The 12,671-nt window shown below is 38.4% G+C and overlaps 1 protein-coding gene across 1 annotated transcript; it reads left to right on the top strand.

Annotated features, from left to right (window-relative positions):
- The first annotated feature begins 379 nt into the window (after window positions 1–379).
- On the top strand, window positions 380–10,801 carry LOC145419785 (uncharacterized). Its single transcript, XM_080288284.1, has 6 exons — window positions 380–518; window positions 988–1,305; window positions 1,491–1,748; window positions 4,539–4,859; window positions 5,385–5,642; window positions 6,223–10,801. The coding sequence occupies exons 1-6, from the start codon at window positions 470–472 to the stop codon at window positions 6,402–6,404; spliced, it is 1,386 nt and encodes a 461-aa protein (XP_080144410.1). The 5' UTR covers window positions 380–469; the 3' UTR covers window positions 6,405–10,801.
- Window positions 10,802–12,671: the final 1,870 nt, after the last annotated feature.

The raw sequence follows: 12,671 nt of genomic DNA, 5'->3' as shown, positions 1-12,671 counted from the left end.
TTTAAGTTGCTTGAAAGTGTTTCTTTTTTCTTCATAGATGTGCACATCATATACTTTGGATCAGAACCAAAATTACTTAAGATGAAATATAAATGGGGCTGCTGTTGAATTGCATTAAAATACATGAAATTGAGGTAGATCTGAGTGATGGGCAGGATAGTGTTAGTTTGTTACAGATGTAAAAATAGTCAATTGACAGTGTGAGTAATAATAACAATAAAAAATAAATTCTGCTAAGTAATGAAAATGCTAGTTGCACTTCCTTTTTCACATATTCACACACAGAGCAAGAACAGTCTTTCTATTGGTTCTTTAAGTATGTTGGTTTTGCTTCCTTTTTTAATGTGATGAGCTTTTTAAAACAGACAGATCAGTAGCAGGACCCATTTCTGACTGTTAACTGCTGGACATATTTGCATGTCATTTTTTAACATACTCTGTGTCAACACACACTGAACAGTGAGGAGACATGAAAGCTGTGCTGGGATTGATGGTGATTCTTCTGGGACTGTCTCATGGTGAGCTGTTCTTCTTAAATGTGGCACTTATCGCTTAATATTTTTTTTAACCTGTACAAAATATCTGACATCATACTCAGGGATGTTAAAGCAGGACAAATACTTACACAAAGTTCCAATATGTGTACTTTGATTAAGCACGGTAACGCCATCATCGCGACTAACGCGATTAACATTTAACTCACCTGGAGCTCAGACTGACTCAAAATCCCTGGAATGTCTCTGTCAACGCATTTCAAGCAGTTTGTACGAAGGCTGTTCTTTCTACGCTCCAGACGGGATGAGTGTGAGAAGAATTTTAATCGCGTTAATCGTGATGATCGGTTAGGATCAATTAGGTATAAACATGGTAATACTAAAATACTTTTTAACAAGTAAAAGTCCTCATAATTTAATTTTTATTGTGATTTATTTGCCAGAAACTAACGAATCACAAATGTTTGTCTTTTTAATGTTTCAAAATTGGCAGGTGTGGAAACTTACTGTCATGACAGACAGGATGGAGCTCAGTGTTATAGAGCTTTGGGAGGAACTGTGGACATTCATCTGATGGGGAGCACCTCAGAAATATATAGATACTACTTGTTGAAGAACTCAATAAAAATACTAGATGTGAGAAAGAATGAGGTTATTTCTAATACCATAGGAGAGAGAGCTTATTTTCCCAGTAATGGAACATTTAGGATCAATAATCTGAGCAGGACAGACAGTGGTATATATACCCTTCGAACCTTTGATTCAGATGGAACAACATCAGGCGTGCAGACTTTACAGCTGTTCATTCAAGGTAAATGTTGGGAAATGCAGCCTTTAATTGATGTAAAGTGATATTATTGCAGAGCGGACGAATTTAGGAACTATGGAAAATCAGCCATTAAGTTACAGACCATGTAAAGTTACACAGAAGGAAGCATAGTGCATGAAAGTGCATCTCATTATATTATCAAAGTCATCTGTGCGTGTTTCTCTCAGCTCCTGTGTCCTCTGTCCTGCTGGTCTCTGCGTGTCTGTCCCAGGGAGAGATGAGGGTATCCTGCTCCTCTGAGGGAGGGGACAGTCCTCAGTACAGCTGGACTCTGGATGGACGCACACTGACAGATGCTGAGCTCCTTTCTGGAAACAATGAGAGTAAAAACATTATTCTGAAACAGCACATCTCAGGACGTCTGACCTGCTCAGTCAGGAACAATGTCAGTTATGTCTACAAAGAGGAGAGGATATCTACCTGTGGTGAGTGAGAACATTTTTGATTTAAAAATAATAATCATGACTTTGTTCATTACGGTCATTCTGTACATTCATTCATGAAGTATTTGTTTTTACGCATAGGCTTCATTTTTATCAACTGCACCTCAATCTTTAGGACACAGGTGTCAGTATGAAACCAACAGGACTTTGTTTATTAAACCAACAAGTGAATCTATTTTTTAACCCTTACAAAATATCTGACATCATCATCAGAGAATTTAAAAGCTAATATATGTGTACTTTGATTGCTTTTAATAAATTAATGTAAGAATCTATTGGCTTCAATTGCAGTACGTGACAATTTGAGAAGAGCTTCAGTTCCTTTTTTTTCTTTTTATCAGTTTAAGTAACAGTGGTAAAATCTTAGATCACTATGCACCTTGGCAGTCTTGTTGCAGTGTGTTTAAGTGAGTTCTGACATTTTAGAGGACTTTATTCTTCCCTCCTTATCAGAGAAATCAAGCTTATTTTTCACTTTGATGGACTGCCTAATTTTCAAGAAACTGTCTCAACTTTTTGCTTGGCTGTAACTATGAATCCACATCTTAAGTTATTTAAGTCATGCAGTCACTACAGATATGCTGAACAATGTTTCGGTTGCATTCCTCTTTCAATTTTAATGCTACCTTCATAAATAAACATCTCCATCCTGCTTGTTTGAGGATTCTTTTTTCTGAAATATAGCTTCCTTTTTTCTGTTTGATGAACACCCATTTCTTTTTTTTCATGAAAAGAATGTAGTGTTTGCATTCGTCTAAAATGTGGAAAATGTATCTACCTGTGTTTCTTAGTTCTTAATATATTAATAAATGTTGGACACATTCGTGTTTGAAATTATGGATGCAGCATTTTGTTCTTCAGCCTCCATTACCTACAATTTGCAAAACTGCTACCTACTCTGAGTAAAACAGTAAGAGCTGACAGATTTACGGTAGTGGTGCTACTACAACTTACAGTGGGGCAAAAAAGTATTTAGTCAGCCACCGATTGTGCAAGTTCCCCCACCTAAAATGATGACAGAGGTCAGTAATTTGCACCAGAGGTACACTTCAACTGTGAGAGACAGAATGTGAAAAAAAAAACAAATCCATGAATTTACATGGTAGGATTTGTAAAGAATTTATTCGTAAATCAGGGTGGAAAATAAGTATTTGGTCAATAACAAAAATACAACTCAGTACTTTGTAACATAACCTTTGTTGGCAATAACAGAGGTCAAACGTTTACTATAGGTCTTTACCAGGTTTGCACACACAGTAGCTGGTATTTTGGCCCATTCCTCCATGCAGATCTTCTCGAGAGCAGTGATGTTTTGGGGCTGTCGCCGAGCAACACGGACTTTCAACTCCCGCCACAGATTTTCTATGGGGTTGAGGTCTGGAGACTGGCTAGGCCACTCCAGGACTTTCAAATGCTTCTTACGGAGCCACTCCTTTGTTGCCCGGGCGGTGTGTTTTGGATCATTGTCATGTTGGAAGACCCAGCCTCGTTTCATCTTCAAAGTTCTCACTGATGGAAGGAGGTTTTGGCTCAAAATCTCACGATACATGGCCCCATTCATTCTGTCCTTAACACGGATCAGTCGTCCTGTCCCCTTGGCAGAAAAACAGCCCCATAGCATGATGTTTCCACCCCCATGCTTCACAGTAGGTATGGTGTTCTTGGGATGCAACTCAGTATTCTTCTTCATCCAAACACGACGAGTTGAATTTATACCAAAAAGTTCTACTTTGGTTTCATCTGACCACATGACATTCTCCCAATCCTCTGCTGTATCATCCATGTGCTCTCTGGCAAACTTCAGACGGGCCTGGACATGCACTGGCTTCAGCAGCGGAACACGTCTGGCACTGCGGGATTTGATTCCCTGCCGTTGTAGTGTGTTACTGATGGTGACCTTTGTTACTTTGGTCCCAGCTCTCTGCAGGTCATTCACCAGGTCCCCCCGTGTGGTTCTGGGATCTTTGCTCACCGTTCTCATGATCATTTTGACCCCACGGGATGAGATCTTGCGTGGAGCCCCAGATCGAGGGAGATTATCAGTGGTCTTGTATGTCTTCCATTTTCTGATGATTGCTCCCACAGTTGATTTTTTCACACCAAGCTGCTTGCCTATTGTAGATTCACTCTTCCCAGTCTGGTGCAGGTCTACAATACTTTTCCTGGTGTCCTTCGAAAGCTCTTTGGTCTTGGCCATGGCGGAGTTTGGAGTCTGACTGTTTGAGGCTGTGGACAGGTGTCTTTTATACAGATGATGAGTTCAAACAGGTGCCATTCATACAGGTAACGAGTGGGGGACAGAAAAGCTTCTTACAGAAGACGTTACAGGTCTGTGAGAGCCAGAGATTTTCCTTGTTTGAGGTGACCAAATACTTATTTTCCACCCTAATTTACGAATAAATTCTTTACAAATCCTACCATGTGGATTCATGGATTTTTTTTTCACATTCTGTCTCTCACAGTTGAAGTGTACCTCTGGTGCAAATTACTGACCTCTGTCATCATTTTAAGTGGGGGAACTTGCACAATCGGTGGCTGACTAAATACTTTTTTGCCCCACTGTATGTGATACCAATCAATCAAAGCACTGGGTTATCCAAAACATAATTAGGTTTAAACATGGTAATACTAAAAATATTTTTAACAAGTAGAAGTCCTCACATCAGTAAATTTTGGATTGCTGACAATGTTAATGTAATTTTTATTGTGATTTGTTTGCTAGAAACTAATGAATCACAAATGTTTTTCTTTTTAATGTTTCAAATTTTGCAGGTGTGGAAACTTACTGTGATGGCAGACAGGATGGAGCTCAGTGTTATGGAGCTTTGGGAGGAACTGTGGACATCCAGCTGATTGACACCACTGCAGAAATATCTAGATACCAACTGTTTAAGAATTCATTAAGAATATTAAATGTCATAAAGAACAGGTTTCTTCATAATACTATAGCACATAGATCTCTATTTTTTCCCAGTAATGGAAAATTTAGGATCAATAACCTGAGCAGGAATGACAGTGGTAATTACTCCCTTCAACCCTTTGATTCAGATGGAAGATCATTAGGCGAGAGGACTTTACAGTTGTTCATTCAAGGTAAATGTTGGGAAATGCAGCCTTTAATTCATGTAAATGCAATATTGTTTTGGTAATCTTTATAATATAGAGCACATATTTTAAGATACATATATTTTGTGCATGAAATAAATATAATCTACATGATGTGCACTTCATACACCAACGTATTGGGCCACATCTCTTAATCTTAAAATTCAGATGTTTTCACTTCCATTGCCACAGATGTGTGAAACCCATGCAGTCTGCCTCTACAAACATTTGCGAACATGTGTACTCAAGTGTACTAAAGATTACACTGAAGTTGTGTATGTTAGTGTAACATGGATGCTACCTTTTCAGCAAGTTATTTTGAGATATTTCTTCCCTCCCACATATTCCATAATCAACTGTAAGAGAGCGGAAGATTTCAGGAACTACAGAAACTCAGTACTAAGTGGCAGACAATGTGAAGTCACACAGTAGGGACATCAAGTGCTGAGGTGCATAGTGCATGAAAGTGTATCATTTGATGTATCAAAAGTCATATTTGTGTGTTTCTCTCAGCTCCTGTGACCTCTGTCCTGATCGTCTCTGAGTGTCTATTCCTCGGACAGATGAGGGTGTCCTGCTCCCCTGAGGGAGGGGACAGTCCTCAGTACAGCTGGACTCTGGATGGACGCACACTGACAGATGCTGAGCTCCTTTCTGGAAATAATGAGAGTAACAACATCACTCTGAAACAGCATGTCTCAGGACGTCTGACCTGCTCAGTCAGGAACAATGTCAGTGAAGTCTACAAAGAACAAAGCAAATGTACTTGTGGTGAGTGAGAAAAACTTAATGATTATATTATGTGTAATTTATTGTGTTGCACCTGCAGCCATAAACAGACTGTCTTAAACTAACAACAGACTGTGTGTCTGCAAATCTTCAAGATCCCAAATAATAAAACATACTGGCAACCACCAGAACCCCTCATCCTCCCAGTAGCCACACCTATGTTATCTGTTTCACCGTTCTCATATAATCGCATTAATTTGTGCAGCCCACCTTGCAGGGTGAGGACAATACCTCTTTCACAACTGATGTGGTAGAAAAGGATTTAACTAATGTGAACAATGGTAGTGGCTGATTAGTGTAATAGTTTGCACATTTTTCTAATGACCAAAAGACCTTTGGCTCCTGAGAAGAAACAAAACTCCTTTAGGGTTGTTTTAGGAAGGGCATCTGGAATGATAAAAAATCTTACAAATCAAATACATGCCACTACCTGGTGTGGTGAGTCTTTGTAAATAAGGAGTCAGCAAAAAGTTGATTTTACCTGATATGAACCACAGTATATAACAGATAACTCTTCTGTCACATCTTTAACTTTGCTTGTGTTTTTTGTGTCTCTGTACAGATATTTCCTTGCCTATATGTGGTTTGAGAGCAGTTGTGGTAATTGTCTTACTAATTGGGATTTCCACCTACTTTACTTGGAAGAAAAAGAAAAATGAAAAAGCTGAAGCCTCTGCTGCCCTACAAGCAGAATTCCCAGAAAACTCTGTTTTGATGGTCGAAATGAGAAGTTCTGCAACTTAGGCCAACACTAAGTTGCAAATTTCATCTGGTGAAGCGATGAGTATTTTTGGATTTGGATTCTGTGGAAACTAATAGAAAAAAATATGTAAGAAAAGTAGTCTATAGTCATTTGCCACTTTTTTTTCTAGGTAAAGCTGAAATTAGATAATGCTATAAACAAAAAGAATCAGCCCACTTGTAACTGCTGTTTATACGAAATTTTATTTCAGGAATCTTAAACCTGTTTTTTTTTATGATGCTTTCTGCCTTTTATTTGGGAATTTGTTGAAAAAATGTATTCAGCATTTTGAAGAGTTAAATATGTTTTTGCCAGTGTATTGACAAATAAATAAAGATGTAAATACTCTTCTCTTACTGAAGTGAAAATCCTATATCGAAATACGATGTTATAAAATAAGTTTACATTGTACTAAAGATTGCATTTAATTGAGTAAATATTCATATTGTATACTTTGCTTTAACTTCTACTTCTACACTGCAAAAAAATTTTGTATAACATATTAACATTTATAGTGTACATTAGGTGATTTACAGACATAGTTATACACCTCAGTAATATTTATGAGAACAAATATTTTAGTTGACTAAATAATCATGCATTAAACAGTAAAGGATTTTTGTACTCAGTCTGTTTCATGCTTATTGTCACTGCCAAAAATTTATTAAACTACATCAATCCATTCTCTGCCACTTATCTTTTTTAGCCTATCCCAGCTGTCTTAGGGCGAGAGGCAGGGTGCAGGGGCAGGTCGCCAGCAGACAACCATTCTCACCTATGGGCAATTTGGAGTTTCCAATTAACCTATCCTCACTAACTCCATGTCATTGGACTGTGGGAAGAAGCTGGAGTACCCGGAGAGAAACACTGAGAGAACATGCAGACTAGCACAACAAGACCCCAGCCTGATGGTGGGAATTGAACTCTCTCTGGAATTGAACGCACTTCACTAGTTAGATGACAAAGCATTTGGCTATAGAGAATCATAGTTACTATCGCCGTTTACCCGCACTTCATTGAATTTCTTCACTTTGACAGAGCACTGGGCAGAATTCACATTGTGCCAACATCCACCATGGGCCTTCTCCTGGTCCGCACCAGACCACTTTGCCCGGTGCCGATCAGGGGCCCAAGTCCAAGTCCTTATTAAAATAACTAAACTTAAAGTTTTTTTATTTAGTTGTTTTAATGTGTAATAAAAAAAACTGTTATAGCTTTACATTTGAGCTATCTTAGCTATTTTAACATATGGCGGAGAGTAATGATGGGTAGATTACTTCTAGTGGAGTGTATCGTTCAATACCGACATCTGCAGGACAAAAGAAGTATTGCCGGCAAAGTGGCTAAAGCTTGTGCCAAGAAACTGAACTAGGTATATTTATTCTGACATCTGTTTTCCTGTTTACAAAACCAGCTGATGATAAAGTGCTAATCCAAATGAAAGAGAAGTCTATATATTCCAATTAATTTCAATATAATAAAAATAATATAATTGACTAATACAGTATGTAATGTTTAGAACAGAAAAAATACGTTATACTTTATTGTTATGCAAGGAAGTATAAGAGAAAAATGTGAAATAAAGGGGAAGTTTGGTTTAGGAATTATAAGTGCTTTTGACTGTGGGAGTGCTTGTGTACTTGTGTGTGTAAGGGGAAAAGGCAGATTTTTATTAAGAAATCAGAAGCTTTTGTTTGAGATCAGTTCTCCTGCTTTGGAAAAAACTCTTCCACATGGTACTGATGAGGCAGGAATACAAAAGCATAGGAGCGGAAAAACATATACCTTATTTGACATTATGAGATTACAATGATTCCAGACTGGAGAAAGTGTACTTTTTTTCTCTCTGGTTCCATTGTAACTTTTTTTTTTTTTGCTGGGCCCCCTTTTATTTTACAACATTGCCAAAATGTTATTATTAGAAGTGTTTGTGAACTGAAAATCCATAATGTGGGATACTGTTGGTCCGTGATTTGGACAGCCCAGCGCGTGCTCCCGACGCAGGGAAAACAAATTCTGTCAGTATACCTACATTGGCACCGTCGTTGTGCAGGTGAAGCCAAATACAAGATATGCATCATCATATTTTCTAGCCTTTGGCTTGGAAGAAAGTTGGTTTGGAAGCATATTTTGCGATGCTTCAACCTCTGCTTTGCTTTTATGTGAGAGCCCCCATCAAAAACCTGTCCATTATGCTAGCAGTATTCTTTTTTTTTTCTTTTTTTCTCTCTCTGGGCAGCGATCTCGAATATTGTTCCTGGGATCTGCTGGAGCCACTCACCTAGCTTGGGAGTCACTGCACTTAGTGCTTCGATTACCACTGGGACCACTGTTACCTTAACCCCCTACATCTTCTCAAACTCCTCTCTAAGCCCTTGGTATTTCTCAAACTTCTCATTCTCCTTCTTTCGGATGTTACTGTCATCGCTACATCTATCACTACGGCTGTCTTCTTCTGTTTCTACATCCACTATTTCTGGTTGGTTAGCCAACACCATTTTGTCTGTCTGCAGGACAAATCCAGGTGTGAGGCATGAAGTCATAAACCTTCTTGTAATTAATCCAGTGCACAGGTTGGTTAGCCTAATCTTGCAATCTTGGCTGTCTGCTCGGTCTACCAGGAGCTAATGTTTTGGGCCTCTGGTATTCTTGCCATGTGCCTGTTCATCTTAAATGGCCTGGTCCCATCCAACTTTGCCGGTAGTTGGATGGGACCAGTCCCTTCTGGGGGTCCTTGAGGATCAGGGCTGTCCGGCCTTTCTGAGTGTCTCCCATCGACTAGCTAGTTCATTTGTGCTGCCAGATGCTTATGGAGTGCAGTTAGCTTCTTCAGCCACTAGGCGTGAACTATGTCGGGGCCTGGTGCTGTCCAACTCTTGATACTGGAGACCCTTTCTTGGATGTCTACCACTGTGATAATTACTGGACCCTGTTCAGGGTGGTTGCTGTGATCTGTTTTTAGATTCACTAGCCACTGAACATTGCTGTTAAGGGTTGGTCCTTCTCCAATATGCTCTTCCTGTATTGCTCCACCAAAAGCCTTGGTGGTGCTGTTCTCATATTGTTCCCCTGGTACTACCCAATCTGGAACTTTCCATCACTTTCTCTTAGAACTGAAGAAGCTTCTCAGATGAGAGGTGAAACATCTTCAAGGAAACCTAAAGAGGTCCAGTAGCCATTTTATACCAACTGAACAACTGAATTTAACTTTGTATTAGCAGCACTTGAAGTCACCATCCTGTCAAGAGCTAATGAGTAAGTTCCAGTTCGTCTTCATAAATGCTTGTGCTGTGACAATGTGTGAATGATGTTGAATTGCCCAATCAAATTCTTAAACAAGGTAGGTAATTCATGCAATTTGGTCAGGGATGCACACAATTGCGCCCCGACGGGGCTCCAAGTGAAACTTGTGACTAAAAAAAACCTTCAAGAACATAATGCATAATGTAAATCCATAAAGAGCAGTACATCTTAGAGCAGCAAAAACAGAGCTCATGACTATATTCATTTTTCTGTGTAGGTGTGTAGGCAAACAAAAAATGTTTGTATTTGTTTAATAGGCCCATTAGATTTCTCTAGCATGTGGTTCAGTTATCTTTGTACAAAAACAGATGGTAGAAATGTCCTTCAAAGAGGCACTTTTTACTTTCTCACTTTGAATACATTCCACAGCCTTTTCGCACAAACAGAGTCACTTGAGGTATGTTTCACACACATTTGGACAAGGCCAGCTTGATTTTGAAATAAGGTGCAGTGGACTGATGAAACAAAAATGGACTTATTTGGACATAACAAAAGTCAGTATGCATGGTGGAAACAGAACACAGCATTTCAAGACAAACACTTGCTACCCACAGTAAAATTTGGTGGTGGTTCCATCATGCTGTGGGGCTGTGTGGCCAGTGCAGGTACTGGGACCTTGTTAAAGTTGAGAGTCGCATGGGTTCTGGTCAAAATCAGCAGATTTTTGAGAACAATGTTCAAGAATCAGTCACTAAGTTGAAGTTGTGCCGAGGGTGGATATTTCAACAAGATAACTATGGTAAATGGCCTGTATTTGTATAGCGCTTTACTAGTCCCTAAGGACCCCAAAGCGCTTTACACATCCAGTCATCCACATACAGGTGATGCAAGCTACATTGTAGCCACAGCCATCCTGGGGCACACTGACACTGGCGCCACTGCCAGTAGGCAACGGGTGAAGGACACAACGCCCAAGACTGTCCAAGCCGGAACTTGAACCGGCAACCTTCCGATTACAAGGCAAACGCCTAACTCTTGAGCCACAATCGCCACGTTAATCCTGCAGAAGGAGGATCTACTAAATATTGATGTGATTTTTCTGTTGCACTATTGCACACTTTCTGTAAATCCTATAAACGTCATTTCACTTCTCAAATATCACTGTGTTCGTCTGCTATTTGATAAATTGCTAATCCAAACAATGTTTTATGAAGGAAAATCATGAAAATTATCAGGGGTGCCCAAACATTTTCATAACACTGTATATAAATGCAAGAGCTAAGTGCTGAGGATCTATTGTTGCCTTCACTGATATACATAGCCCCTGTAAACAGTTCCCTGCTCCCGTGCACTAGTATTTGTCATTTATATTTAAAAATTACATCTTTGTAAATAAATGTTATTCACACCATTTTTTGAGTCTCTGTGTTTCCATCTGTATATTAGGTCCATTCTGCCCCTTAGCCTCAGCGGCATTGACATTATTCTTTACCAAGAGATGGTGCTATTTTGCAGCATGCTATTACTGGATTAACTGTGTTTTAGTGGCTTATCGGACTTTAAGATTTGTACTATTAAAACTTGAGATTTGCCAAGCTTTAAAGATGACCTATAATTATTTGTATAAGTATAAAATATATCAATTCTTTGCATAGTGTTTAAAAAGTTAGTGGTCATCCGGAGTGACTTTTTTTTTGAAAGAGAGAGAAAATTCATTATTAATAAAAACGAAATTATTATAACTAAAAACTACATTCTGTAATACAGGTGAACTGATTTCTTAGGAATTTAAGAAATTATTCTCAAAACCCCTTTTAGTATCAATGAGATGTTTCCCTCTCTTCTTGAAAGCTAAAAAGAAAGAAAAACTGATGCCACCTCCTTCCATCCCCTCATCAATAAAACCTAACACAAAGGGTTTCTCTGAGGCGGTTCACTAACAGGACACAGCAGTCTGTTCAGAGCAGCATACGCTGAGCTGAAGCTTGAAAGCCACTGTCTGGATCAACAGAAGCTGAACCTTGAACAGACATGGAAGCTGTTGTATTGTTGCTGTTCTTTCGAGTGTCTCATGGTGAGCCAAGTAACATTTTAAAATTAATGCTTAATTCTACATTTCAAAATAGAATAACATGTTTTACAGCTACGGGATCCAGTAAAGTCAGTGAAAAAGTTTGACTTTTTTCTTATGGATGAAGAATCTCAAACACAGAAAAAAATCAACAATAGATCTGTTGAATATAATTACAATTACAGAATGCTTTAACTGTTTTTAAATTACACTGTTTGGTTCCTTGTAATAATAATATCAAATTCTGATATCAATTTCATGTGGATATGCACTTAAAGTAAATACAGTTATGGAAGAAGAAATGTTTAAATAATATATAACTAATTTTAATCACCTGAATTAGCTCCATCACAGTTTTATTAATAATCAAATATGATGGAAGATGTACCATTTTTAGAATTTTTATTTATTTAATCTATTTAGATTTTGGAAAAGCCCTCAGTTATCTACAATATAAATGTGTTTTAAATGCAGTTTTCAGACACTGTCTGTGTAATATCAGTGCAAACACTGTTTATTGGAATATATCATATTTTTTATTTTGGGTATCTACTACAACTGTGGTATATGTGAACAGATTTCACATTAACAACAACTTGTCATAATTATGGGGGCAAGTTAACTGAAACATCAAAGTGTCGGAACTGTTCATTTTTGTCACAGCAGGCATCTTTACATTTTGCAGAAAGACCACAACCATTTAAAATGGCTGTATTATGATGGAGTGCTTAGAGCCACATTATGAAAAAAATATTACTGATCATTGCAAGAATAATGTCCAAATTGTGAGATTAAAGTGGAAAACCATTTGCTCTTGCTCTTGACGAAGGCGGTCGCTGTTGCTTGTCATGTGTTTCTTTGGTGTATTTTTTCATGTGCTATGTGCAGAGGTGTTTTTTTTCTGTTCTCAAACTGATCTCCCTGTTGGAGCTCAGTCTGGGGGGAGTTATTTTTT

Source organism: Astatotilapia calliptera, chromosome 2, assembly GCF_964374335.1.
Source record: "Astatotilapia calliptera chromosome 2, fAstCal68.1, whole genome shotgun sequence".
Classification (NCBI taxonomy): Eukaryota; Metazoa; Chordata; class Actinopteri; order Cichliformes; family Cichlidae; genus Astatotilapia; species Astatotilapia calliptera.
This window is presented reverse-complemented; position numbering and strand designations above follow the sequence as displayed.